The sequence below is a fragment of the Mirounga leonina genome, unplaced genomic scaffold, assembly GCF_011800145.1.
Source record: "Mirounga leonina isolate KUSES-001 unplaced genomic scaffold, KU_Mleo_1.0 Mir_488, whole genome shotgun sequence".
Classification (NCBI taxonomy): Eukaryota; Metazoa; Chordata; class Mammalia; order Carnivora; family Phocidae; genus Mirounga; species Mirounga leonina.
The window spans coordinates 1,671,557-1,698,623 of NW_023270777.1; the positions used below are offsets into that span (position 1 = coordinate 1,671,557).

Genomic DNA, 27,067 nt, shown 5'->3' on the forward strand with positions numbered 1-27,067 from the left:
AATTTTATTTATTCATTTATTTGAGTGAGAGAGAGAGAGAGAGAGCACATGAGAGGGGGAGGGTCAGAGGGAGAAGCAGACCCCCCGCCGAGCAGGGAGCCCGATGCGGGACTCGATCCCGGGACTCCAGGATCATGACCTGAGCCGAAGGCAGTCGCTTAACCAACTGAGCCACCCAGGCGCCCTGGCCTCTTTTTTAAGTGCAGATTTCCTTCTCTCTCCTCCTGAGGGACATCTGGGTTGTTTCTAGTCTGTTGCCATAGAGCTTCCATAAACATTCCTGCCTAAGTCCTTGTGTGCAGATGCGTTTTCCTTGCTCCTGGCTGAACGGCTAGGAGTGGAGTTGCTGGGTCGTGCAAGAAGTGTATTTTAACTTTACAAGAAACTGCTAAACTGGTTTCCAAAATGGTAGTTCCGTTTTGCATCGCCCATATCGAGGGATGTTACTTCCAGTTGTCCCGCAGCATGGCCAGCACATGACGCTGTCCGTCTTTCCAGGGTGAGCCGTTCTAATGAGTGTAAAGTGGTAAATCACTGCAGTTTTATCTGCATTTCTCTGATGCTTCATGATGTTGACCGTGTTTCGTGTGCTTATTGGCCATTTGTATATCTTCTTTTGCAAAGTGTCTGTTCTGGTCTGTGCCTAATTTTTATTTATTTTATTTTTTTAATTAATTAATTTATTTTTTAAAGATTTTATTTATTTATTTGACAGAGAGAGAGACACAGCGAGAGAGGGAACGCAGGGGGAGTGGGAGAGGGAGAAGCAGGCCTCCCGCCAAGCAGGGAGCCTGATGCGGGCTCAATGTGGGGCTCGATCCCAGGACCTGGAATCATGACCTGAGCCGAAGGCAGACGCTTAACGACTGAGCCACCCAGGCGCCCCTGTGCCTAATTTTTAAAAAAACATGTTGTCTTATCATTGAATTATGAGTTTTTAATGTATTTTGTATTTTTACTTTATTTTCTAATTTTTTTAGGTGGGCTCCACGCCCAACATGGGGCCTGAACTCAGGATCCTGAGATCAAGAGTGGAAGGCTCTCCCAACCGAGCCAGCCAGGCGCCCCTATATTTAGGATGAAAATCCTTTATCAGATACGTGTATCACAAACACTTCCTCACTGAATGGGGCATGTGTGTTTAAAATAATGGCGCTTTGGGGACGCCTGGGTGGCCCAGTCGGTTAAGCGTCTGAGGGTCCTGGGATCGATTCTCGCATCGGGCTCCTTGCTCCCCGGGGGAGTCTGCTTCTCCCTCTCCCTCTGCTGCTCGTGCTCTCTCTCTGTCAAATAAATAAAATCTTTTAAAAAGATAGTAATAGGGCGCCTGGGTGGCTCAGATGGTTAAGCGTCTGCCTTCGGCTCAGGTCATGATCCCGGGGTCCTGGGATCGAGCCCCGCGTTGGGCTCCCTGCTCCACCGGGAGTCTGCTTCTCCCTCTGCCTCTGTCCCCTCCCTGCTCGTGCTCTCTCTCTCTCTCCCCGTCAGATAGATAAATACAGTCTTTTTAAAAAAAGTCAGAGAAAGACAAATATATGATTTCACTTACAAGCAGAATCTAAAAAACCAAAATGAACAGGGATGTCTGGGTGGCTCAATCGGTTAAGCCTCTTACTCTTGATTTCGGCTCAGATCATGATCTCAGGGTCCTGAGATCGAGCCCAGCTCAGAGGCTGCTTAAGATTCTCTCTCTCCCTCTCCCTCTGCTCCCCACATTCTCTCTCTCTCAAAAACAGAATGGACAAACAAAGCATGAACAGACACCTAAGTACAAAATGTGGTTGCCAGAGAGTGGGGGCAGGGGATGGGCAAAATGCGTGGAGGGGAGTTGGAGGTCCAGGCTTCCGGTTATGGAAGGAATAAGCCATGGAGATGAAAGGTTCAGCGTGGGGATTATAGTCAGTGGTACTGGAATAGCGTCGTTTGGTGCCGGGTGTCACACTCGTGAGCACAGCATAATGGACAGACCTGTCCAATCACTGTCCGATCACCTAAAACCAAGGTAACATTGTGTGTCAACTGTACTTCAATTAGAAGAAAAAAGTTAGAGGAGCCTGGGTGGCTCAGTTGGTTAGGCGGCTGACTCTTGGTTTCTGCTCAGGTCATGCTCCTCAGGGTCGTGGGGTCGAGCCCGGAATAGGGCTCCGAGCTCCGTGGGGAACCTGCTTGAGATTCTCTCTCCCTCTCCCCTTCCCCAGCTTGTACTCTCTCTCTTTCTCTAAAGTAAGTAAATCTTTAAAACAAAATAAAAGAAAAAAGTAGACCCAAGAGAATTAAAAACAGATGTCCACACAGACACCTGTATGTGAACGTCCGTAGGAGCAGTATTCAAATAGCCGAAACGGAGGAACAGCCCAGTGTCCATCAACTAACGAATGGATACCCGAAATGTGGCGTAGCACAGCGGAATACTACTCAGCCGTAAAAAGGAATAAAGTACGAACACGTGCTACAACAGGGACGAACCTTGAAAACAGGATGTTCCGTGAACACAGTCAGACGCAAAGGACCACGTAGTGTAGGAGTTCATCTATGCGGCATCCGTGGGGACAGAAGGTAGGTTAGTGGTGGCCACCAGCCGGGGAGGAAGAGAACAGGGGGGTGACTGGCCGGGGGCACGGGGTCTCTTGAGGGTGATGAAAATGTTATAAAATCAGTTGCGATGTCTGCACAGCTGTGAATATAGCAAAAACCACCGACTTGTATACTTTTAAAGGGTGAATTTTACGGTATGTCATTTATATCAATAAAACGGTTATTACAAAAAGCACAAGGAAACTGCAAATACATACAACCTGGGTGAATGTCAAAACCATTATGCCGGCAGAAACCGGACGGGCACAAGAAAGTTAACACGATATGATTCATTTATATAAAGTTCTGAAACCGGCAGAGCTGATCTTTACGGATTGAACTGAGATCAGTGGGCGCCTGTGGCTGGGGGAGGGGACAAGGTTGACAGCGAGGCACGTTAAGGGGAGTTGGTGACGGAAACGTCCAGTATCTTGACTGGGTGGTTGTCTCCTAGGTGTATACCTTTGTTAGGACTCCTAGAACTGTACGCAGATGTGTGTATTCACGTACATGGAGATCTGTGCTTCCCTCAGGTTGTTTTAGAAATATGAAACAGGGCGCCCGGGTGGCTCAGTCGGTTAAGCGACTGCCTTCGGCTCAGGTCATGATCCTGGAGTCCCGGGATCGAGTCCCGCATCGGGCTCCCTGCTCGGCAGGGAGTCTGCTTCTCCCTCTGACCCTCCCCCCCTCTCATGTGCTCTCTCTCATTCTCTCTCTCTCAAATAAATAAAATCATGGGGCGCCTGGGTGGCTCAGTCGGTTAAGCGACTGCCTTCTGCTCGGGTCATGATCCTGGAGTCCCGGGATCGAGTCCCGCATCGGGCTCCCTGCTCAGCCAGGGAGTCTGCTTCTCCCTCTGATCCTCCTCCCTCTCATGCTCTCGGTCTCTTCATTCTCTCTGTCTCAAATAAATAAATAAAATCTTAAAAAAAAAAAAAAAAGAAATATGAAACAGATTTCTAAGTCGGACAGTAGGGGATACCCTCAGGGAAGGGTGGGATCACATTCGCACAGCCCTCCCGGGCTGGGGGGCATTCAGAGTCCTTGCCGCGGGCGCTCTGGCCCCCCAGGCCTGGCTGAGGGCCTCAGTGCCTGAAGGTCGCCCTGTGGGGTTCAGAGTGGACGGGTCAGCCTGGCGGGGGTAAGAAGTTCCGGCTCTAACTGCCTGCGTGACCTTCGGCAAGTTGCCAAAGGATCTCCATGTCTCCAGCTCCTCTGCTGTGGAAGCAGGACGGTAATAATGCGCATCTCCGAGGACCGCGGGCAAGATGAAATAAAGTAACGTGTACAAGTCCCTTGAATCTGCCCGGGACAGCCTCGCGAATCAACAACAACCGTCTTCCGAGAAGGGTACAAGAGGTACCAGACCGTTCAGCGAGAACCAAACGTTTCCCTGCCCTGCACAATGTCTCCTTCTACAAAAATAGACCGTTCTCTAAACTCTCAGATCTCGGGCGTTCTGGATTCTCATTCCAGAATACACATGAGCCCCCGGCAGTGTCCAGGCTGGGACTGAGTCGGCCGGCTTTGCCACGATGTGTCCGTGTGTCCCAGCCCCTCGGTGTCTGTCTCTGCCATCCACCCCTCCCAGCGTCCTCCTGCTTCTCCCTGCAGACCAGAGAGCGCCCCAAGTGGAGGGGGCACAGAAGGATAGGTGTTTGGATGGGGTGCCCGTCCACCTCTTTCCTCCTCCCTCTTCTTCTCCTTCCATCCCCTGGCGCCTGTAATCACCAGGCGGTCTGAGGCTAAGTGGTAGTTTGGCCCACACTGGGGGGGCTTGGAAGCCACACCCCTCCTCCTGGGGCCCTCCTGGCCGTTCCCAGCATCCCGGTCGCCTCCACTGTTGAGATGGGTCTCAAGGGGGCATGGTGTTTCCCATGGTGTGGGTGCCGGAGACAGCGGGGGACTGCAAGAGGAGCAGGTACGGGGGGGAGACCGAGGAAAACGGGTGGGCACGCTCACTCTGGGGAGAAAGGTAAAGGCTCAAGGCAGTGAAGGGAAAAGAATCATTTGTTTTCCTGGGTGGGAGGTGGACTTCTCCATAGGACTGCCCGATGCAAAATGAGGAAGAGAAGCCCCCTGGTAAAAAAAAAAAAAAAAAAGTTAACACCTTCAAGATTGACAGCAGAGCATCCCGGGGAGCACGGGGGCCCTCCGCGTGTGAGGCCCGGTGACCACTGCTCTCTCTCTGCGACCCCTCTCCCTGCCCCAGGGCCCTCCCTGGCCTCTTCCCTCCTCGCTGCAGGGAAGGAAGGAGAACGCTGACCCACAATAGCCTTCTTCCTCCTCCAGTCTCCTTTGCAGGCCTGGATCCCGCTGTCCGTCCAGATCCAAATCCCAGCCCGGCCCCCATCACGGCCGAGGGAGGGGTGCCGTCCTTGGGGTCTGGCGCCTACTTCAGCCGGAAAGCCCGACTCTCCTTCCGTCACCAGCTGCATGACTTCGCATCCGCCAACGACTCCACCATTTAACGGGGACAACCAGGGGCTGAACTTCCAGGAAGCTTGGCAACCTCCCCTCCCCAGTCTTCTCCGTGATCCGTCCGGACCCCCGTCCCTCATGACCTTGTCGTCAAATATACTCAGAGTTGCCCAGTGTTGTGTGCATGTTGGGGCTGGGGGGGTGGCGGTGGTTAGGGGCTGGGTCCTGGGGCCGAGGCAGGGAGGGCGGCACGTAGGGGAGGGGACGTGGGGCAGGTGAATATGACGCAGCTGATCTCACGGGGAGCCCGGGTGGGGCCTGCAGAAGCGGGTGTGGGGTGTGCCGAGGTCAAGCTCAGAGTGGAGGGTGGTGAGCTGTTGGGGGCTGGAGGCCGGACAGGACCGGGGCTGAGGCGAGGGCGCACATTCGTTACTCCCTGGCAGGCAGTGAGGGCGCATCGGTGGACCAAGCAGAGAGCCTGCCCTTCTCACAGACAGTAAATAAACACAGGAGCTGGGAGAGAGCGCGGCGAACGCTGCTACGGGGCAAATGACACGGTACCGCGAGAGCCGGGTGGAGGGGGCGCTTCTGGAACCCCAGGTAGTCAGGGAGGAGCTGCTGCTAAGGTGGCATTTGAGCTGAGACCCGAACGGCAAGGAGCCAAGTGAAAACTGGGAACCCCTGTGTCGTGCGGATTCGCTGTTTCTGACAGATGTTGACAGTGGGGGAGGCTGAGCGCGTGTGAGGGCCGCACGGCGGCCGGGAAACCTCCGCCCAGTTCTGTCGTGAACCTAAAACCACTCTGAAAAAGTTTATTTTAGGGGCGCCTGCGTGGCTCAGTCGTTAGGCGTCTGCCTTCGGCTCAGGTCATGGTCCCAGGGTCCTGGGATCGAGCCCCGCATCGGGCTCCCTGCTCGGCGGGAAGCCTGCTTCTCCCTCTCCCGCTCCCCCTGCTTGTGTTCCTGCTCTCGCTCTCTGTCAAATAAATAAATAAAATCTTAAAAAAAAAAAATCAGGGAGGATGAGTCCTGGGCAGGAAAAACAGGAAGTGTGAGTGTGAAACCCCTGAGGTCCTAGGGAAGAGGAAAAAAGCCAGTGACCAGAGTGTCACCGTTGGGAGGACCTGTTGGGGCAGCTGGGCCACGGTGAGGAGCTAAAATATTATCCTAGACGGGCTGGTAAGACATTGAGGAAGGTCAAGTAGGGGACGACACGCCCTCACTTACATGGAAAGACCACTCTGGTTGCTCTACGGAAAAGGTTGCAGGAGGGCACCGGGCCACTGCCATCCGGCAGGCAAGTCATGATGGGTGTGCAGTGAGCACAGCGTGGTTGTCGAATCACTATGTCGTACCCCTGAAATTGATGTCACACCACTTACGAAAGAGCTGCGTGCAAGACGGCAGGAAGCGGACGGAGTTTTTAGGACCTACTGTCTGGCTCACTGCAGAGTGCGGGGGACAGAGGAAGTGAAGATGCCTTGAGGGAGGGAGGACTGGGTAAACAGGTTTGGAGAAAAGTCAAAAGTTCTCTATGGGTGACTAATTTTTTTTTAAGATCTATTTATTTTTTAGAGAAAGAGAGTGTGAGCAAGCAGGGCGGGGGGGGGGGCAGGGGGGGGCAGAGGGAGAGAGAATCCTGAAGCAGACTCCCCGCTGAGGACGGAGGGGACACGGGGATCCACCCCAGGACCCTGAGATCAGGACCCGAACCGCAATCCAGAGTCAGACGCTTAACTGCCTGAGCCACCCAGGCGCCCCTCTCTATGGGTTACTTTAAGTTTGAGGGACATGTTTGGGATCGGCAGTCCTTCTCTGCTCTTTCTTACTTAATCCAGGACCTCCCACCTCTTGAGGAAGCCTCCCTTGTAATCTCCAAAATCCTCCAGGGCAGGACCGTATTCTAGAACCAAGTTTTCCACCGTGGTTCCTACAGTTCCCTTATCCCCAGAGTGGAGGAAACACAGGCACCGGAATGCACACACTGAGCTCCTGTAGGTCCCCGGGTTGAGTGCGGATAGCCTTGGGGGCCCGGAGTCTACTCTCAGCCTCATGCCAGGGGCTGAAGATAGGTTCGGCATCACACCCCTGTGGGAATGACGGCTTTCAGGGCTGGCCCACAGCGCTCCCGGGGGCCCCCTTTCCCGCCCGACACCCATCTTAAATGCTATTTGCAAACAAGGTCCACCTTTGTCCCCAAAGCCAATGTAGTCACACTGCTGCTCCCGACAAGACGAGGTGACAGAGGTGAGCGTGGAGGGAGGGGACCATGAGTCTGGGCCGGAGATCTGCTGTCCTCTGGCCTTTGGGTCAGTAGCCAGCCACGATGACAAGCAGGAGGCAGGCTGAGGGGAGGTGACCCCAGTCCCAGTCAGGAATCTGAGTTCCACCCTGGGCTTGAGCAGGGAAGGAGGTGGGCCATTTGTGGGAGGCCCCATTTCAACCACACCTTGGTGTCCTAAGGACCTGGGTATGGTGGAGGAAAGGGAGTGTGGGGGAAGGCAGGCTGGAGAAAGCGGCTTGAAAACCATTCTTGCAAAGGCTTGTCTCCCTCTCAGCTCAGAGCAGAGCTTTGTCCACACAGGAATGGGCCAAACAAGTGCAGCCTTGAGGTCAAGAAAAGAACCTCAGAGCAGATCCTCTCGGACAAACGGTTTATTGAATTTTACGTCACTATGGGGTGTCTCTCGTTGTATCCTAGAACTCCAGGCATCAGGGGGGTGGTAAAGTGGCAATGGTGAATTTGGGAACCTGGTCTCCCAAAAGTACCTGCCGCTCCACCCCTGATTCCGCGATGGCTGCCAGGCGGACCACCCCTCCACTGGAGCCGTCCCGCTCCATGGCCAGGGCAAGAGCTGTGAACAAAAGGAGAAAGCTGGGGTCAGTGAGATTCTGGCTTCGCTACAAGAAATGAGGAATGGGGGCGCCTGGGTGGCTCAGTGGTTAAGCGTCTGCCTTCGGCTCAGGTCATGATCCCGGGGTCCTGGGATCGAGTCCCACATCGGGCTCCCTGCTCGGCAAGAAGCCCGCTTCTCCCTCTCCCGCTCCCCCTGCTTGTGTTCCTGCTCTCGCTATCTCTATGCCAAATAAATAAATAAAATCTTAAAAAAAAAAAAAAGAAATGAGGAATGGATACGAAAGTACTTGGACATGCAGGTTGGCGCTCACAGGCCCAGAAACCCAAGTTCTCACCATTGGCAGTGAACTGGAGACACTCTTCCTTGGTCATGCCTTCCCGGTAGGTAGCATCGACGTAGCCGTAGATGTAGGAGCTCCCAGAGCCCCCAATGGCAAAGGACTGCCTCACCATCATGCCCCCCATGGGCACTGAGTACACCTGCCGGGTGGGAGGAGGAGAAGAGTCACCAGGTGTACTTTTGGCAACACACGTCCATACACCGGTCTGAGTGGGATCGGTCTGGGAGGAGTTAACAGTAAGTGAGGCAGGGGCTGGGAAGAAAAACAGAAAATGGCTGGGGTGCGGAGAGGCTCAAAGGCCTGGCTCCAGGGCTCTGATGGGGGTGGGGCGGGGGCGCCTCACCTGCCCTCCCTCTTGGGGGTCCCAGCCCGCAATGATGATTCCCGCCATCAGGTCCTCTCGGTACCGATAGCACATCTCCTTGAAGAGGCTGGCTGCTGTATGTACCAGCGGAGGCTCGTTCAGCTCAATGCTAGAGGGTGAGGCGAGTGACAGGAAAGACAGCGTCAGGACCCGCGAGTCAGGCCACTTAGCACCTCGGGTCGCAACTCCCTGCAGACACTTGCTCCTCCCCCGCCCGCAAGTACCTGTGGAAACCAAGCTGGTAAGTGACCGCATCGGCTACTGCCTGGGTATCGGCCGCTGAGCCTGAGCGGCAGCAGAAAATACGGTCGTGGATAGGGGTCAGCTTGTCAGTCACTCGATTGGCGATGTAGGACCTGCAGGGTGGCAGGGCAGTGAGGGAGCGATCCCACTTGTCTCCCACCCCCACCCCATTACTACCCGCTCCTGGGGCTCAGGAATAGGAATTCCAGCAGTTCCCATCAGTTCTCACCCAAACTGAAAGCTAGCTGGAGAACAGACTTTTCGCAAAGATTTCACCAAAGGGTGAGAGGGAAAACTGGGAAGCAGTAGGAGCTGGAACCAATCCTTAAGTCCAAGGAGGGGAGAAACCTCCCTTCCCGCGGTGGGCCGTGGAGGGTAAGAACGGACTGCTAGGCAAGGAAGGGAAGGAAAGGGAAGGAAGGAAAGGGAAGGAAGGGAGGGAGGGAAGCAAAGACGGGACGACCGGCCGGTATCTGTCCTAGGCTCACCCAGTGGTTGTTCTGGAGTCGGCTCCCAGAACCACGCCCCCTTCAAACTGCACGGCCATGATAGTGGTCTGGGAGAAAGGAAAGGGGTGAATCTGGCCCTCCTCCCCATTCTCCCGCATTCACAAACTTCACCGACCCCTCAATGCAGTCCCTGGAGTAGGCAAGTCGTGCGCCACCGATCCGCCATCCAGTCTCCTGAATTCCAGAATTCCAATCCTCAGATCCCCAGAGGCCCATCCGGGCCTGAAACCCTCGTCCCGCAAGATCCGGGGACTCCGCGCCCCAGCCTCCCCTCCCCACCACTCTGCAACATCCTCAGGATACCTCTTCCCTGCTACAGCGCATCCGCCCACCTCCCTCCCCCGCCCTCCCGTTTCCCAGCCCACTCAGGCCTCATCCTCCCATCGCATCAAGCCTTGGGCACATCTCCTGAACCCCGAGCGCCTCCTCACCCCCGTGGAGACTTCGCGGCTTCCCCAGTCCGGGGTAATGGCCTCGGGACCCCAGGCCGGCGCGGACCCCGCTCCTCGAGCGGCTACTAAGGTGGCCGCCATCTTCCTCCTCCAGCACTGCCCCAAAGCAACTGTCGTAAAGCGCTCTGTCACGCTCTTCAGTCCCGCGGTGAAGCCGTCTGCCGGCGAAGCTAAGTCACGGTTGACGGCAGAAGGGAAAGGAACGGCGCAGGGAGGGTTCTTTTGCGACAGTGAGCGCTCGACGGCAGCGTGGCCTGCCGACACACAGAAAAGCGCCCGAGACAGCGTGGACGGCCTACGTTTCCCATGGGGCTGCGCGGGAGTGACGTAATCTGATGGGAGGGGCAGTTCAGAGTGTTGGGATGCGCTTGAGCGTCTCTGAATTAGAATGGCCACGCTGCTCTCGTTTCTCTTAGGTGTATACACCCAGGACCGTACACTAGGAGCGGAATGGCTGGGTCATGTAGAAACTCTAGACTTAGCATTTTGAGGAAATGACAGTTTCCCATAGCAGCTGCCCCATGTGATGGCCCACGAGCCCCGTGTGCATGCCTGAGCGTTGCGATTTCTCCACATCCTCGCTGACGGTCACCGTGCCGTCCTCGTGGGCGTGAAGTGGCATCTTGTGTAGCTGCTCTTCCCCGCCCCCCGCCCCATTTCCTTAATGATTAGTGATGTTCAGCATGTTTTCACGTGCTGGCCATCTGTATATCTTCTTTGGAGAAATGCCTATTCAAATCCTTAGCCCTTTTTATTTTATTTCATTATTATTATTTTTTAAGTAATCTCTACACTCATCGTGGGGCTCCGATTCACAACGCGAAGATCAAGCATCACATGCTCCAGCGACTGAGCCAGCCAGGTCCCCCCCAAATTGGATTATCTTTTTATTGTTGAATCCTAAGTGTTCTTTTTTATTTCTATTTACTAGGCCTTTGGCAGACATAAGATTTGCAAATATTTTCTCCCATTCTCTAGATTGTGTTTTCACTTCCTTCATTGGTATTCTTTGCAACGCAAACATTTAAAATTTTAAAAAATATTTTATGTATTTGAGAGAGCATGAGCAAGGGGAGGGGCAGAAGGAGAAGCAGGCTCCCTGCTTGGTGCAGGGCTTGATCTCAGGACCCTGAGATCGTGACCTGAGCGGAGAAGACAGACGCTCAACCGACTGAGCCACCCAGGTGCCCCTCCACTCTGATCTTTATTATTTTTTTCTTCTGCTTTTTTTTTTTTAAGTTTTAGTTTGCTCTTCTTTTATAGTTTTTTTTTTTAAAGATTTTATTTATTTATTTGACAGAGAGAGACACAGCGAGAGAGAGAACACAAGCAGGGGGAGTGGGAAAGGGAGAAGCAGGCTTCCTGCTGAGCAGGGAACCAGATGCGGGGCTCGATCACTAGCACCCTGAGATCATGACCTGAGCTGAAATCAAGAGTCGGATGCTTAACCGACCGAGCCACCAGGCGCCCCTAATCTTTTTTTATTTTCTTTATTTTTATTTTTTAATCTTTTAAAATTTATTGAGAGCCTAACATATGGTCTCTTTTGGAGAATGTCATATGTGCACTTGAGAAGAATGTGTAATTTGCCGTTGTTGTGTGGAGCGGTCTTCCTATGACTCTGCTGTAGTCCTCTACATACCACAGCTGGAGCTGGTTTTTGAATTGCAAGTATGGTCTAAACAATCCCCTGCTTAAAATGAACTCTGGAGATAAAGTCCTATCTCTGTAAGGTAGTTTGTCACATCCTTCTTGAACTTGCTCCTGACTACCTGTCCAGAATCACATCTCCTCTTTACTTTTTAATTTTTTATTGTAGTAAAATACAAATAACGTAACGTAAAGTTCAGCATTTTAACCATTTTTGATGTATGATTCAGCAGCATTAAGTATATTTGCATTACTGTGCAACCTCCTCTTTTCTTTTGGACTCTGGGCTCTGGCCATCTTTTCGTGCTCAGACATTCATTTAACAAAAAGCTGTTGAATGTCTACTAGGAGACAGACACTGTTTGAGACACTGGAGGTACATCAGGGAACAAATTTCTGTCTAGAAATTCGCTGCCCCATGCAGCTTATATTTCTCAATGGAAACAAAACAAAACAAATAAGTACAACATACAGCATATTATTAGATAGTGACTCATATTAAGAAAAAAAAAAAACAGAGTAGGGAAGGGAAATAGGAAGTGTGTGTGTGTGTGTTGAAATTTTAGAAAGAATCATCAGGGAAGGTCTCCCTGCGGAGACATTTGAGTAAAGTCCAGAAGGAACTGAGGGAAGTCATGTCTCTATTTGGTGGAAAAGCATTCCAGACAGAGGGAAGAGCAAGTACAAAGATCTTGAGGCAGGGGGTGCCTGAGTGGCTCAGTTGGTTAAGCGACTGCCTTCGGCTCAGGTCATGATCCTGGAGTCCCGGGATCGAGTCCTGCATCGGGCTTCCTGCTCGGCAGGGAGTCTGCTTCTCCCTGTGACCCTCCCCTCTCTCATGTGCTCTCTCTCATTCTCTCTCTCTCAAATAAATAAATAAAATCTTTAAAAAAAAAAAAGATCTTGAGGCAGGATCATGCCTGAAATATTGAATGAAAATCAAAGAGGTCAATTTGGCTAGTACAGAGTCAGATCACATAGGACCTTTACGAAGCTTTTCATCATTTTCAACTGAAAATATGATCCATTCTCAACTGAAAATATGATCCAACTGAAAATATGATCCAAAATATGACATTTACGCTTAAATTAAAAAAAATTTTTTTTTTCATCTGAGTGCAACAGGGAGCCACTGGAAGGTTTTGAGCCTGGAAGTGATGGGATATGATCTATATTTTAAGAGATTACTTTGGCTGTTCCATTGAAGATACACATTCGGGAAATCGAGTATGGGACAGAGAGACAATTAGGAGGCTATTGTAATAATCCAGGTGATAAAGTTGGCTCGACAAGGGTGGTGGCAGTGGAGATAGTGGGAAACGGTCAGATTCTGACAGATTAGGTGTGGGTGTGATGAAAGAGAAACAGAAGTCAGGATGACTACCAAGTTGTTGGCTTAAGGACCTGGAAGAATGGAGTGGTCACTTACTGAGCTGGCAAAGACTATGAAGGAAGTGTTGGGGAGGAGGAAAGGGCATCAGCAGCTCAGGTTTGGACCTGTTAGGTTCGTTAGGTCTGGTAGAAATCCGGGTGAAGGTATCTAATAAGTAGCTGTATATATAGGATTCTGGGGCGCGGGGGGGAATGGGCTGGACTCCCCATCTGAGAGTTCCCAGCGTGTGAAATGGCCACACACCTTCCCGTTCCCTATTGTTGTGGGAGGGGCCAAGGAGGTCTTTTAATGAACAGACCCTATCGAGCCGAGCGCCCGCTCGGTGTGAGTGGTGACGCACCGGTTTTCGGCTCGCGTAGCTGAAAGGAGAGGGTGCCACTTATGGGCCGAGACAGGGGACACACGGAGAGGGGCAGCTCTGGCAGGGGCGGATGGATCCGCGTGGGACGTGTTGCATTTGCCGGCCCAGGGCGCGGGTCTGGGCTGGAGACTTGGCACGCGGCCGTGGGAGCGGCTGGGAGCGGGCCCCGGGAGCGTCTCTCGGCTGCCGGGAACAGGGATGACACATCTCCCCAATCCATTGTTTCCTGCTTCCCTTAAGCGCCTGCCGTCATCACACGAGACGCCCGGAGTCCACGGCTACCCAACCACACTCGTTCCCACAGCTCCGCCCCTCGCCCCGCGCCTGCGCAGAGCGGGACGGGCGCTACACCCACCCCGCCGGGGGCGGGCCTTGCAGGCGGAGCCGTCGCGCGGGGGCGTGGCTCCGGCGGCCCCGCCCCCCGGCCGAGCGCCGGGGGCCGGCCGGCCGGACGCGGGTCGCTCGCGTCTCGGCGGGTCCCGGCCGCGGGGGGGGGGGGGGCCTCAGGCCAGCTGGAGGAGGCCGCGCTCGGCCAGCAAGCCCTGGGTGCGGTTGAAGACATCCTCCAGGGTGCCCGCCGCCCGGAGCAGCGCGGCCCGCGCCTCCGCCTCCCCGGCGCCCGGGCACGCCAGCTCGAGCCAGCGGTCGCGGCCCGGGAAGGCGAGGAACGCGAGGCGGGCGGCCTGGCGGACCAGCCAGGGGTGGTGCGGGCCCAGGGACGTGCGGTACGCGTCGCTGCACTGCGCGCCGGCGTCCGGGCCTCCGAGCGCCCCGGTCGCCACCCGGTGGAGGCAGAGCTGGGACCAGCGCAGCGCTCGGTGCAGCAAGAGCAGGATCCGTGAGCCCGAGGAGCTGGCGGCGTCTCGGGGGGCGATCCCGGGGCGCTCCAGCAGTCCCTCCCGCCGCTCCCACGCCACCATGGCCGCCAGCGAGGAGTAGTGCGCCGCCTCGGGGCCGTGCACCCGAGCCTCGAGAGCTGTCACTTTGGCGAAGGCCTCGCCCGTGGCGAAGGCGAAGATGGAGCCGAGGGGAGTTAGGAACCTGCGTGTTCCGTGGCGGGCAGAGCGCGGTGGTTGGGGAGGGGGCGGGGGACTCCGGGGGGCGGGCGCCGGGGGTGGGGGTGGGGGGCGCGAGACCGCTCACCTGACCAGCGCCCTCCATCCGGCTAGGTACTGCGACAACGCCACATCCCCTTCGGGGTCCAGACTGGCGCGGAACGGCCACATCACGCGGCCCACCACCCCCTGGGGGCCCACACATCGAGGCTCTTCCCCCTCGGGGGCCTCCAGGGGACCCGACTGCCGCGGGACCTGGGGGGAGACACGGGCGAAGGGGGCGGGAGCGGAACCCCTAGCCTGCTGGGCCTCCTTCGCCCCGCAGCCCAGTGGGGCCCTGCAGAAATGACTCCTACGGCTGGCGTCTCTCCTGCTGTACTCGGCTTCGGACGGGAGAGGGGACGCGAGGAGCAGGACCCGCCCGTCACCAGATCCTCAGCCCGGCCCCGCTCCCCGCGATCGGGGCCCCACCCGGAGCTCCCGGTCCTGGCCCCGTGCCGAGCATACCTGGACAGGCGATGTTCCCTCGGGAAGGCACGGCGGTGTCCCGGATCTGCAGCCTGAGAGGGCGCCTGGGGAGGGGCGAGGCCGGGCGGTGAGGGCGCGAGGAGGGGGCCTAGGTCCCCAGCGCTTGGCTTCCCGGTTCCTCCCAGAGCCGATGAGGGAAGGGACCGCTTACGAAAGCTCCAAGCGCAGAGATAAAGCAGCAAGAGGAGCGCCAGAGGAATCGCGTGGCGGACCCAGCGCCGCGAGGCCAGCGGAAGCAGCACGAGACCCACGGCTGCTGCTGGGGCCATCGCCCCCCTCTCCAGCCCCAAGCCAGCCCTTGTCCCTCCGCCTTGGGAGAAGCCTGCGGTGCCCTAAGTTGTTAAGGGTTAATAATTAACCTACTAAGTCCCCTTCCCCTGTGCTCTTTGCTCCAGAGGGCAGCATCCCAGCGGAGAAGGACAGGATGAAGAGGACTTGGGGTTGGGGGGGGGTGGGGTTCGGCAGCAACCACTGGTCTCTGCGTTTGCCTTCCGTGTAGGGCCAGGTTGTAGTAAGAGGGAAGAGGGGCCGGGGTGAGAACCAGCTCCCCCACCGAGCAATGGGTGTGGGCCCTACGCTAACTGGGCTTGAATTCCCACCACCATAAATTGAGGACAATAAATAATAGGTACTTTGTCGATCTCATCCGAGGATTAAATGACAATGTGTGTGCAAACACTGTACAGGGAAAAGCTGACCACAATTGCTCCATAAATCTTAACCTATGAAGTTCAAACATAGGGCACCTGGGATCCAGGAAGCACCCACTTCTAAATTCACAATCCCGTCTCCAGGCGACCTGTCTTGACCTGGATGCTTTAACCATTTACGTTTTTGTGGTTTAATTCCTTTTAAACTCCGGATTGGTTCTGGTTCTGCGGTTATTCATTTTTTGCGTGCGTGATTTTTTTTTTTTTTTTTAAGTAATCTCTATGCCCAACATGGAATGAACTCATGGCCCAAAGATCAAGAGTTGCATGCTCTACGGACTGAGCCAGGCAAGCACGCCCCCCGCATTATTCTTCAAAACAAACTTTATTAACTGTTTCTGCATCCAGGCCCTGTAGTAGGCCTCAAGGGGACAAAAGAGCCTTCACACAGCTCAAGGTCCATTGGAAAATGTATCGTCTGTCTCCCCCACGTGGATGTGGGCTCCGATGAAGACAGGGGCCTTGTTTTACAAGGGTTTCCCGGTTGCTGTTCTATTTGCAGCACTTAGAATATTGCCTGGGCCCAAATACATTATTGCTATATAAATATATATTGGCTAAACACAGGAAAGTGTGTGGAGAGCAGGCAAATCGGGTGGTGTGCCCCATGACAGATGAGCCATTGTTTTTTCTTCCCGAATTAGGAGTCCACCTGGTGGTCAAAGCTAGGAAAACATTCAGGGGAAGGACCCAGGAAGCGACAGAAGAAGCAGCATCTCTTGTTCCTAGGGGCTTCTCAATCCCCTGTCCATAAACTTCCTAGAATTGTTCCTGTCTGTGTATACTATCTTCTCCGGGGAAGGGGTACCCCAGATTATCTGGGAGTCAGGGCCCCAACCACTAAGAAGATCCTTTCTAGCTCCCACAGTTTCTGGATTCTTGCCCCATCTCTCCCTCTAATGCTCCCTCTAATCCTGGAGGTCCCTAAGGTTGCTGCTGACCAATCCTGTCCAGCATTTCAGAGCATCACTTCCATCCCTAGACTTAGGCTCTCCACTTCCCAGTGTGGGAGCTGGGAGTTTCCCAGCTTGCTGACCGTGACCTTAGATAAGTTGCTTGCCATTTCTAAGCCCTGGTTCCATCACCTGCAGAATAAAAGGGTAATCCCCACCTCCTATACCATTTATGAGGATTGAATAACAAGGCCTGCAGGAAGTAACCACAAGCCATGGCCTGCGGTAAATGTTCAGCAGGGGGTGGTTTATTCAACTGGTCAGCTCTCTCGGCCCCTCCTCCAGCGCTGGGAGCCTCGGTCTCCCTGAGCAGAGAATGGAGTCTGCAGGGTTCCCGGAATGGATTAGTTTCAGGTGTCACTTAATCCGGGAGGCCCTTCCGTAATCAGAGCCTTCAGAGCGGCAGAGGGGGTATAAATCGCGAACGGGGCCCACCTCACAGGCTGCAGAATGGAGAGGGGGGCCGGAGCCCAGTTGTTCCTCCTGCTGTGGGCCACCTGCTGCGGACACGCACAAGCCAACAGCCCGAGCGACTACGGTTCGGTCATCAACGTGACCAATGGGGGTCCTTGGGGCGACTGGGGCTGGCCCGAGATGTGTCCTGATGCATTCTTTGCCAGCGGGTTCTCGCTCAAGGTGGGGGTTCAGGCCTAGGTCTCCGAGGAGGGAGACGCACGACCCTGTGCCCGGGGACACAGGCTGGCAATCTTTTAACTGGTCCTTGTCCCTCTGCTCCTCTTGGCCCAGGAGGAGCACCCCCAAGGCATTCCTGGCGATGACACTGCTTTGAACGGAATCCGACTGCACTGCTCACGCGGGAACGTGGAGCACAACACGCACGTGGTGGAGTCCGAGTCTGGAAGGTGCGGGACAGGGGCCAAGGGCCCCCCAGGATGCGGCTATGCCCCTTACCCTCTGTTACATGCCCACCCTCCCCGCTAAAAGGTTCCTCCAGGGCTGTGGGGCAGTTTAGAGCTGGGGAGTGGGTGGAAGACCTCCCCTCCGCCCCTGGGTGGAGGTCAGGTGACGGACCCCACCCACCCAGGGCCTGCAGCACTGGCTGAGGAGTCCCCAAGCCTGGGTCGGAGTGGGGGTGGGGAGGACCCAGAGGCAGCACTTCTCGCCTTCCCTCACAGGTGGGGCGCATGGAGTGAGCCCCTGTGGTGTCCCGGCGGGGGCTTCCTCGTGGCTTTCTCGCTGCGCGTGGAGGCCCCCCAGACCTACGGGGACAACACAGCAGCCAACAACGTTCGCTTCCGCTGCTCAGACGGCACGGAGCTGGAGGGGCCCGGCCTGGCCTGGGGCGACTTTGGAGAATGGAGTAAGCCCTGCCCCAAAGGCATTTGTGGTTTGCAGACCAAGGTGGAGCAGCCGAGGGGCCTCTGGGATGACACTGCCCTGAACGACGTGCGCTTTTTCTGCTGCCGCAGTTAACGAGGGCGCCCGCCCCGGGGCCGGTCCCACCGCTCGCTATTAAAGCTTCTCTGTCTTGGCTCTGGTCTGGCTTGTTTCAGGGGTAGGAAACTGCGTCTCCTTGCCTTCCTCCCAGCCCGACACTGGGCCAGGCCCAAAGTCGGCTTTGGGCTCAGGCGTCCCGGCAGGCCACTGAAAGGTACGGACCCATAACCCAGGAAAATGCCCTTAAACACAGTTCTGCGCCCGAGTTAAGGAAGTCCCTGGCTTCCTGAGGGCGTCGGCAGACTCCTCGTCCTCATTAAGAGCTCAGACTGTTTCCTTTCTGAACTACCAGTGACCTCAGATTGAGAAACTCCTACCAAGTTAGGCGGCGATAAAGCTAAAACCTCCTAAGCTTTCATTTTCTAGAGCTTAAGCTGATCTGTCTTTTCCACAGTTTCCTTCCTTTCCCTACAAAAGTTAAAGAGTGGCTTTTCCACGTACGGATTTCCGCCTGGGACCTTTGTCCTTGCTGCTCCCCGCCTGGAACCCCCCAGCTACCCAGATGGCTAACCCATTCACCAGATTTCGGCTCCAATTTCACTTTCTCAGACTTCACCTTGTCTTAAAGAGTCCCTCCAGCAGCCAATACCTATCCCCTTACCAGCGTGTTTTGTAAAAAGTGAAGCAATCTATTGCCTTTTCAAAAAAAGGTACCCATCCTAGACCCCTGGGTTCTTAGATTCTCTGAGCGCACAGAACTTGCCTGTCTTGTTTACACCGACAGCTCAGTACCTCCTTGCTAGCACTTGCAGGGGTCCCACGCAGGAGCGCCCCCAGGCCCTCTGTACCTGAAGGCACCGTGTGAGACGCGCACGAGGGTTCAAAGGTTTATTTCCAGGGCGGGGTGGGCCAGGCGCGCGTCCAGGAGCGGGCAGGCCGGTCAGCGCAGCCTCAGCGAGGGGCGCCCTGCGGAAAAGAGAAGGTGAGGACGCAGCCAGGGAGCACGGAGCCTCTCGCTCCAGCTCCCGCCCTCGCCGCCCCACCTCCTTCTTCCTGCAATCGCCGCAGAGGACCCCGAGGGTGGCGTTCACCAGCTGCACCCCGCACAGCACCATCTCCAGGCACGAGGCGGCCACCAGCAGCGAGAAGAGCGTCACATGCCAGGAGACCACGCCAGGCGGCTCCACGCACAAATCCCACAGAGTCCGGTTCTGCAAGTAAGAGCCTCTGCGGGGTCGGGGGGCAGGGTCACGTGGGAGAGGTAGGGCGCTCGGAGTGCCCTCCCTCCAGCCCCGCGCAGGCGCCGAGCGGGGTTTGGCCCACGTGGAGGTGGCTCCCGCGAAGGCGCGCCCCGTTCCCGGTTCCCCGAGTTCCCCATCCAGGTGGGAAAGGCAGGGAAGGGGGGCGCGCGAAGCCTTACGCGGTGTCTCTGAAGTGGTAGTCCCACCGGCGGTCCATTAAGCATTTGGGTCCAATTCGGAGCCCGGCTCCCGACACCGAGAGGCAGTAGATGGCCCCCAGCACCCCGACGGCCGAGGAGAAGATGGAGCGCAGCATCTGGATGCGCAGGGCAAGGGGAGGTGAGCGGGGCCGCGTCCTCCCGCGTGCGCGCACCTTAGCTCGCCCGGCTCCAGGCGCGGGAGAGATTCGGCTCCCCGCAAAGCCCGGGGCTGGGCCTTAGCCGCCCCTACGAGCCTCGCGGAGGTTCGTGGGGGGTCATGGCGCCCTTTGCAGGCCCCCTGAGGCCGAAGTTGGGGGGCGAGGGAGGGGCGAGGCGGAGCTGGGACTGGGCCGGGGGAGCTCCCGTGGCTAGAGGGACCGTGGCAGGTGTGGCTCTGCGAAGGCCGGTTCAGAGACCCAGCCGCGAGTCCTGCCCGCGTTTGGGGCTTACCCTGCAACGATTTCCACAGCAGCCCGCACCGCAACAGCCTTTGCCCCCTGCCCGAACCGCTGCGATGCCCGGACACAGCACCTGCGGAGGAGGGTCGGTGTGACAGCGAGCCCCCCTGCCCCCCATCCTCCACACCTTCCGTGCATCGTGCGTGGGTGCTCATCTTCCTCCTGGAGCTGCCTGGGATGCCCTCAGCCCTCTGGACCATAGGAAGACCTCGTCTCCATTACTCCCCGAGAGCCTTTGGGTTCTACTTTATCATTATCTACCTGCCTACTTATCTGTGTTCAGATTGCAGCCTCCAGGAGGGCAGGGCCCAGTGTCATGGAAGCCTCCACAAATCCTGGCACCTAGTAGGTGCCCCGCTGAGCCGGAGTCAGGGGGCCTGGGGTTAAGGCCCACCTGTGCTCACTTCACACTCCATGAATTGATTCATCTCTCTGGGTCTTCAAGACCTACCTCACAGGGCTGTGCTCAGGATTTAATGAAATAACAGGTTGCCCTGAGGTCAAGACTGGCTTGGTAACTACAAGTCCCCTCGGCAGCAGGAAGGGTCAGTGGTGTTGGAGTGTCTGGTGAGCTAGGATTAGGTGGAGGGGGGAGGAGGATGTTAGTGAATGCTCTGATGGGAAGTGTAAGGACCCCCAAGGTCCGACCCTGGTCCTTCTTGTCCTTCTTCCTCCTGTGGCCCTCCCCCCAGAGCCCATCCCTGTCCTCTGGGACAGTACTCACCCCCAGATTCAAATCTACGTGCTGAAGGTTATTTTTCTTTCAGTGTCTCGGCTCAAACCAACCAGCCACATACTGACCTCGCAGGTCCGCCAAAGTTCCCGAAATTCACCTCCCTGTGACTTTTTTTGTCTCCATCGGTGTTTATATTCTTCAGGCTAGAAAACTGGAATCCTTTACACCCAGCCAGCCCTCAAGTCTTCTCGACTTTTCCTTTAACGGTTTTCCAATCTGTCTGTCTTTTTGTCTGCACGGTCCCCTCCCCTATCACCTCCCACAAGGATGACCTTCTCAGCTTCTCTACGAGTCGTCTGTATCTCTTGCCCCCATGCGGCTGAACACTCCATCCTCCATTGCTCCCACCACAGTGAACTTAGCTTTCAGCAGGGGCTTTTCTCTGCCCAAAGCCTTCAGGGTGTCCTCAGAGAGTAGCCCATCAAGACTACGCTCTGGGTGGCTCAGTCGGTGGACCGGCCGCCTCTCGGTTTTCGGCTCAGGTCATGATCTCAGGGTCGTGGGATTGAGCCTCACGTTGGGCTCTGCGATCAACGTGGAGTCTGCTTGGGATTCTTCGTTTCCTTCTCCCCCGTCCTTCCCCCCACTCACGTGCACACACACGCTCTCTCTAATAAATAAATAAATAAATAAAGTCTTAAAACAAACAAACGACTGAGCTCCAGGAAGGCATTTGAGGCTCCTCGCTTTGGCTCTAGCCTTAATGTCTCGCATGGCGCCAGGTTCTTCGCCTGTCGCCCGCCTCTGGAATTCCACAGCTTCTTGATCTTTGCCTCCCTGTGCGGCTGGTGTGGTACAGAGCGCACCAGGCAGCATTTTATTTATTTATTTATTTATTTATTTTTAAAGATTTTATTTATTTATATGAGAGAGAGAATGAGCTAGAGAGCACATGAGAGGGGGGAGGGTCAGAGGGAGAAGCAGACTCCCCGCCGAGCAGGGAGCCCGATGCGGGACTCGATCCAGGGACTCCAGGATCATGACCTGAGCCGAAGGCAGTCGCTTAACCAACTGAGCCACCCAGGCGCCCCAGGCAGCATTTTATTCTTCCCTAGCGGTGGGGCTGAGGGTTTTGATTCTGTTATCTCACACATCGTGACCTCATAGGGAGCTGAGCGGAGTTCTGCTGCATGCTCCCTCTCCTCTCTTCCACGCCCCCCGGCAGGTCTAGAACCAGTGCTGGCCCCTTTGCTTCGCCTCTCTGGGTAGGACACTTAACTGGGAAGCTCCAGGATCCAGAGACACCTAGAATTGCCTTTGGGATTGACCAGTTTCGAATGACCAGCTACCTCTTTGAGATTTCTACTTCCTTAAAGTGTTTAAGTTCCTTTTGTCATCTGAGCTCCTCTGTCTTACTGTCAAGAGAAGGGTCACGGTAAGCGCGGAAGGAAGCACTGAGTTTATAGCTCCCATCTGCTTCCTTGGCCCCTGGCCCATTCCCAGCCATTATCAACTCTCCCGGACAACCACAGTGACCTCCGTCTGCTCTTACGTCACCAGTTCCCCTCCAGCTCTTCCTCCACACAGCAACCAGGGGGACCTTCTAAATCCAGCAGGGTATGGAGCAACTAAAGCTCTCCTGTTTTGCTAGTGGGAATGAACTTGGGATAAGAACTTCAGAAAACTTTTTGGCAGTATCTATCAGCACTGAATACTTGCACACCTTAAGAATTAACAGTTTCACCCCCTAAGTATCCATCCAACAGCAACACAAACAGAACTTCACCTAAAGACATTTACAGGAATGTTTAGAGCAGCATTACTTGTAACAAACCCAAGCTGCGGCCTATCTAAAAGGCCATCGACAGTAGGATGTTTAAATTAATTTGCGGCCTCTTCACACACTGGAATGCACCAGAAATAATAGACTATGTGTCTACATAATGATACGGAAGAACCTCACAAACATATATTGAGCTAGAGAAGCCAGACACAAAATTGTTATACTGGATGATTCTATTTATATAAAGTGCTGAACAGGCAAAACTAGCCTGCGGGGCTAGAAATCAGGGTAGCGGGGACTCTCGTGGGTGTAGCGCCTGGTGTGGGAGGCCTGTCTGGGATTCTGGTAATGACCTGTATCTTGGTCTGAGTGCTGGGTACATGGTGGGTCCACTGTAAAAATTCACTGGGCTGGGGCGCCTGGGTGGCTCAGTCCTTAAGCATCTGCCTTCGGCTCAGGTCATGATCCCAGGGTCCTGGATCGAGCCCCGCATCGGGCTCCCTGCTCAGCGGGAAGCCTGCTTCTCCCTCTGCCCCTCCCCCTGCTTGTGCTCACTCTCTCTCTCTCTCAAATAAATTAATAAAATCTTTAAAAAAAACGTATACTCTCTTGCCTACAAGTGAAATTCAAAGGGGATAGAAGATGATGTTTAGGGAAAAAAATGCTATAAACAGTGCCCACTCCCAGCATGCGCTTTGTTTCCTTGGTCGTACCTACTCCTGTCTGAAACCATCTTGCTCATTTGTTTACTTTGCTCACCGAGGATTAATCGAGTGCCCGTCAAGTACAGGGCACTGGACTAGGCAGGTACCTGGCACACGGAGCCAGCGAAACAGGCAGTCCTTGCTCTCATGGATTGCCCATTCCTGCTTCCATGATACTGCGTTCTCTGCAGCGGGAACCCAGCTCCAGGGAGAGCAGGGACGCGGCCTGCGTCCCCGGGGAGCAGCAGGGACTGACTGAGCGGGCGAGCGGCTCAGGCCTGGAGGTGGGAAGAGGGCAGCTAGGAATGAGCATGGGTGGGGGGCATGCCCGGCATGGGGATCCCCACCCCCAGGCAGGCTGGTTAGATTGCAGGGAGGTGGGCGTGGCGGGCTGGAGAGGAGTGCAGTGTGACACTGGGGGAGTGTGTAGGGAGGAATGTCTCTGTGGCCAGAGAAAGAGGCAAAGGAAGGTGAGCCCTTGTCCCAGGGACCTTCGTCCATCCGGGGACTTTCATCCATGGGTGGTGGGGTTCATCTGAGTAGTGAGGAACCCTGCTGGGTAGGTCTCCTGTCTTCATCCCATGATGCTGTTAAACTACCCTGACCTTCCAGAAGTTCCCCTGAACAGGGAGGGGTTGGAGGATGGGGACGAGGAGGTCCGGGAGAGACGTCTCCCCTGCCCCCACTTGTGACAGATGCGAGTCTCCGGGAAGACCTGGGGCACCTTCTCCACCACGCTGACCTGAGTTCTGGGTTGGTGCAGCACTGGGTGGCCATCCAGAAGTGTGGGCCGCCAGTGAGGGGACATGGAGGCGACAGGTAGAATGACGGGGCTGTGACCCTGCTCCTGACTCCAGCATCCCCACACCCACACTCCATGCCTGTTATCATCTTGCCCTGATCAGCGCCCCACAGCTAGCTCTTCCCAGCGGTGCCCTAGCATCTGCTGCAGGGCAAGGGCTGGGAGGGACAGGTAGGACGCCCTCCCTACCCAGAAGGGAAGCTGCTTAGAGGCTCCTTCCTTCCTTCCTTCTCTTTTCCCATGCACGTTCAGCTCAGGTGCTGAACTCACAGGTGCTCACTATCTGGGGCAGGCTGGGAGGCCCCAAGCCCCCGCCAGGCCACTGGCACCCGGCCCCACCCCTCTCCCCTCTGCCCGCGCTCAGGACCCCACTGCCCAGTGGCGTCCAGCCCACTCACCATCAGGCCCCCGCCCAGGAAGCCAGCCATGAGCCAGACTTGCAAGCTGAGGTCTCTGGTGTTGGTCCAGGTGGTCTTGCCCTGAGGCACCAGCAAGAGGGTGTTGGCCACGATGCAGGTCAGGGACAGGGGGATGAGGGAGAGCCCCACGAAGCGGGAACACTTTCCAGTGCACATGGTGAGGCAGCCACGAGGATGTGAGCCCTGCGTGCAAGTGAGCCCGGGGTTCCCAGGTCCAGAAAAAAAAAACAAGCCTGGAGCAAAGTACAAAGGTTTGGGAGAGATAAGAGAGGGAGGCAGGAGACTGGGCAAAGAGGAGGTGACGGTGGAGGGGGTGGGGAGCTTGACACGGAGGAAGTGGCCTGAGGTCGGTGGGTACTCTTGCTCCTTTCCTGCATGCACCTGCAGCTCTCAGCATCCCCCTCCCCGTGAGCTCCTCACCGGCTTTGGGACTCAGCCTGGCACCAAGCCTGAGTCCCCGTGGCTTCGAGGGCATGAAGGCTGGAGTGACCCCATGTCTTGTGTGGTAGGTCATGCGGATGGAATGGGACCGTGTGAGGAGTGTTTTGTAAACTGGGCTGTGCTTTTTTTTTTTATTTGAGACAGAGAGAATGAGAGAGAGCACATGAGAGGGGGGAGGGTCAGAGGGAGAAGCAGACTCCCCGCCGAGCAGGGAGCCCGACGCGGGACTCGATCCCGGGACTCCAGGATCATGACCTGAGCCGAAGGCAGTCGCTTAACCAACTGAGCCACCCGGGCGCCCAAGAAAAGCCTCTTAAAGAGAAAAATACATATAAATCCTAAAAATTATATTAACAGTTGTAAAGATGTCCATGGTTTATTGTATGCTGCGCCCAGAGTCCATTTTAAGGAAATAAATACAAAATAACAGAAAACCCAACTCTACTGAAACCAAAAGGGAATCTATTGGTTCAGGTAATCAAAACGCCCAAAGGTAGAACTAACTTTCAAGCATGATTCATAAAGAAGTCATCGATAGGCTGGACTTCATTAATATTAAAAACTTGTGCTCTGCAGGAGACACGGTCAGGAGAATGAGAAGACAAGCCACAGACTGGGAGGAAGTATTTGCAAAAGACACAGCTAATCAAAGACTGTTACCCAGGACATACAAAGCATTCTTAGGGGATGCCTGGGTGGCTTAGTTGGTTAAGCGTCTGCCTTCCGCTTGGGTCATGATCTTGGGGTCCTGGGATCGAGCCCCCACGTCAGGCTCCCTGCTCAGTGGGGAGTCTGCTTCTCCCTCTCCCTCCCCCTGCTCATGTGCTCTCTCTCTCTCTCAAATAAATAAATAAAATCTTTAAAAGAGCAACAACTCAACAATAAAAAAAAGAACAACCCGATTAAAAAATTGGGCAAAAGACCCAAATAGACACCTCACCAAAGAGGATGTCCAGGTGGCAAATAGCATATAAAAAGAAGTTCCACGTCATGTCATTAAGGAACTGCAAATACCCCAATAACAATGGGACACTGACACACACCTACAAGAATGGCCAAAATCCGAAATGTTGACAATACTAAGCACTGATGAAGATGTGGGGAGACAGAAACTCTCAGTCCCTGCTGGTGGGAATGCCACATGGTGCAGCCACTTTGGAAGAAAATCTGGCAGTTTCTTATAAAACCAAACATGCTCACCATACAATCTCACAATCGGACTTTTAGGTATTTACCCAAATGAGTCAAAAACCTAGGTCCACACAAAGACCTGCACACGATGTTTATAGCGGCTTTATTCTGGACTGCTAAAACTTGGAAGCACCCAAGATGCCCCGTGGTAGGTGAGTGGATAAATAGACTGTGGTCCATCAGGACAGTACGCTATTGTTTAGCGCTAAAAAGCAATGAGCTTTCAGTCCACAAAAAGACATAAATGAGACTGAACTGCATAATGCTAAGTGAAAGAAGCCAATCTGAAAAGGCCACGTACCACGTGATTCCAGCCCTAGGATGCGTTGGAAAAGGCAAAACTCTGGGGACGGTAAAAAGGGCCGCGGGTGCGGGGGGCTGGGGAGAGGAGAGGGATGGATGGACAGAGCAGAGTGCACGTTTGGGGCAGTGAAATTATTCTGTGTGACGCTCTCATGGTGAAGCCAGGTCATGATACGCGTTTGTCAAAACCCACAGAGTGTCCAACACCGAAAGTAAACCCCACCATAAACTGTGGCCTTGGGTGATAATGATGAGTTTGTGTAGGTTCCCTGACTGTAACACATACACCATGCTGGGGGTAGGCGTTGACCGTGGTGGGGGGCGGGGGGGCCCTGGGGGTGTAATGGACACACTCCATACTTTCCACTCAATTTAGTGGCCCTAAACTGCTCCAGAAAAGAAGTCTGGTTTAAAAAAAAGAAAAAAAAAAAGTCTCCAAGCTAAGAGAGTAGATTTTTTTTTTTTAAAGATTTTATTTATTTATTTGACAGAGAGAGACACAGCGAGAGAGGGAACACAAGCAGGGGGAGTGGGAGAGGGAGAAGCAGGCTCCCCGCCGAGCAGGGAGCCCGATGCGGGGCCCGATCCCAGGACCCTCGGATCATGACCTGAGCTGAAGGCAGATGCTTAACCAACTGAGCCATCCAGGCGCCCCAAGAGAGTAGATCTTAAAAGTGCTCATCACAAGAAAAAAAGAATTGCATCAATGTGAGGTGTTGGATGTCAAGTACACTTCTGTTGGGGATCGGTTCACGGTAAATGCATGTATCACATCATTACGTGGTCCCCGTTAAACCTATGGAGCCTTATGTCGGTTACATCTCCCTCTTACAAAGTCTTCAAAAAGCTTACACTGTGTTTTCAGGTGGAGACAAAAGGCTAAGGCGTTGAGAAAGGCACAGAAACGAAGTAGTGGGGCGAAGATTTGGTGAGCGCGAGAGTCCGCCCTGTGGCCAGCACCTGCAGAACCAGGAAAGGAGCAGCGGCTTGGGAGGCGCCACTGGGGACGGTCGTGGGGGCTCCTGGGAAATGCTGCCTCAG

The 27,067-nt window shown here is 55.0% G+C and overlaps 4 protein-coding genes across 4 annotated transcripts; 1 reads left to right on the forward strand and 3 right to left on the reverse strand.

Annotated features, from left to right (window-relative positions):
• Window positions 1–7,631: 7,631 nt before the first annotated feature.
• PSMB6 (proteasome 20S subunit beta 6) lies at window positions 7,632–9,977 on the reverse strand. The gene is made up of 6 exons (XM_034989405.1): window positions 9,740–9,977; window positions 9,288–9,355; window positions 8,781–8,912; window positions 8,536–8,665; window positions 8,187–8,331; window positions 7,632–7,849 (listed from the first exon to the last, which is right to left on the reverse strand). Exons 1-6 carry the CDS (start codon window positions 9,839–9,841, stop codon window positions 7,707–7,709), a joined length of 720 nt encoding a protein of 239 aa, XP_034845296.1. The 5' UTR covers window positions 9,842–9,977; the 3' UTR covers window positions 7,632–7,706.
• Window positions 9,978–13,646: 3,669 nt separating this feature from the next.
• Window positions 13,647–15,016, reverse strand: GLTPD2 (glycolipid transfer protein domain containing 2). Its single transcript, XM_034989295.1, has 4 exons — window positions 14,899–15,016; window positions 14,727–14,791; window positions 14,308–14,474; window positions 13,647–14,205 (listed from the first exon to the last, which is right to left on the reverse strand). The coding sequence occupies exons 1-4, from the start codon at window positions 15,014–15,016 to the stop codon at window positions 13,668–13,670; spliced, it is 888 nt and encodes a 295-aa protein (XP_034845186.1). The 3' UTR covers window positions 13,647–13,667.
• VMO1 (vitelline membrane outer layer 1 homolog) lies at window positions 14,259–18,084 on the forward strand. Its single transcript, XM_034989407.1, has 3 exons — window positions 14,259–17,046; window positions 17,158–17,273; window positions 17,547–18,084. The coding sequence occupies exons 1-3, from the start codon at window positions 16,861–16,863 to the stop codon at window positions 17,842–17,844; spliced, it is 600 nt and encodes a 199-aa protein (XP_034845298.1). The 5' UTR covers window positions 14,259–16,860; the 3' UTR covers window positions 17,845–18,084.
• A 382-nt stretch (window positions 18,085–18,466) lies between these two features.
• Window positions 18,467–24,324, reverse strand: TM4SF5 (transmembrane 4 L six family member 5). The gene is made up of 4 exons (XM_034989406.1): window positions 24,071–24,324; window positions 19,700–19,780; window positions 19,229–19,365; window positions 18,467–19,035 (listed from the first exon to the last, which is right to left on the reverse strand). Exons 1-4 carry the CDS (start codon window positions 24,245–24,247, stop codon window positions 18,594–18,596), a joined length of 837 nt encoding a protein of 278 aa, XP_034845297.1. The 5' UTR covers window positions 24,248–24,324; the 3' UTR covers window positions 18,467–18,593.
• Between the last annotated feature and the right edge of the window lie 2,743 nt (window positions 24,325–27,067).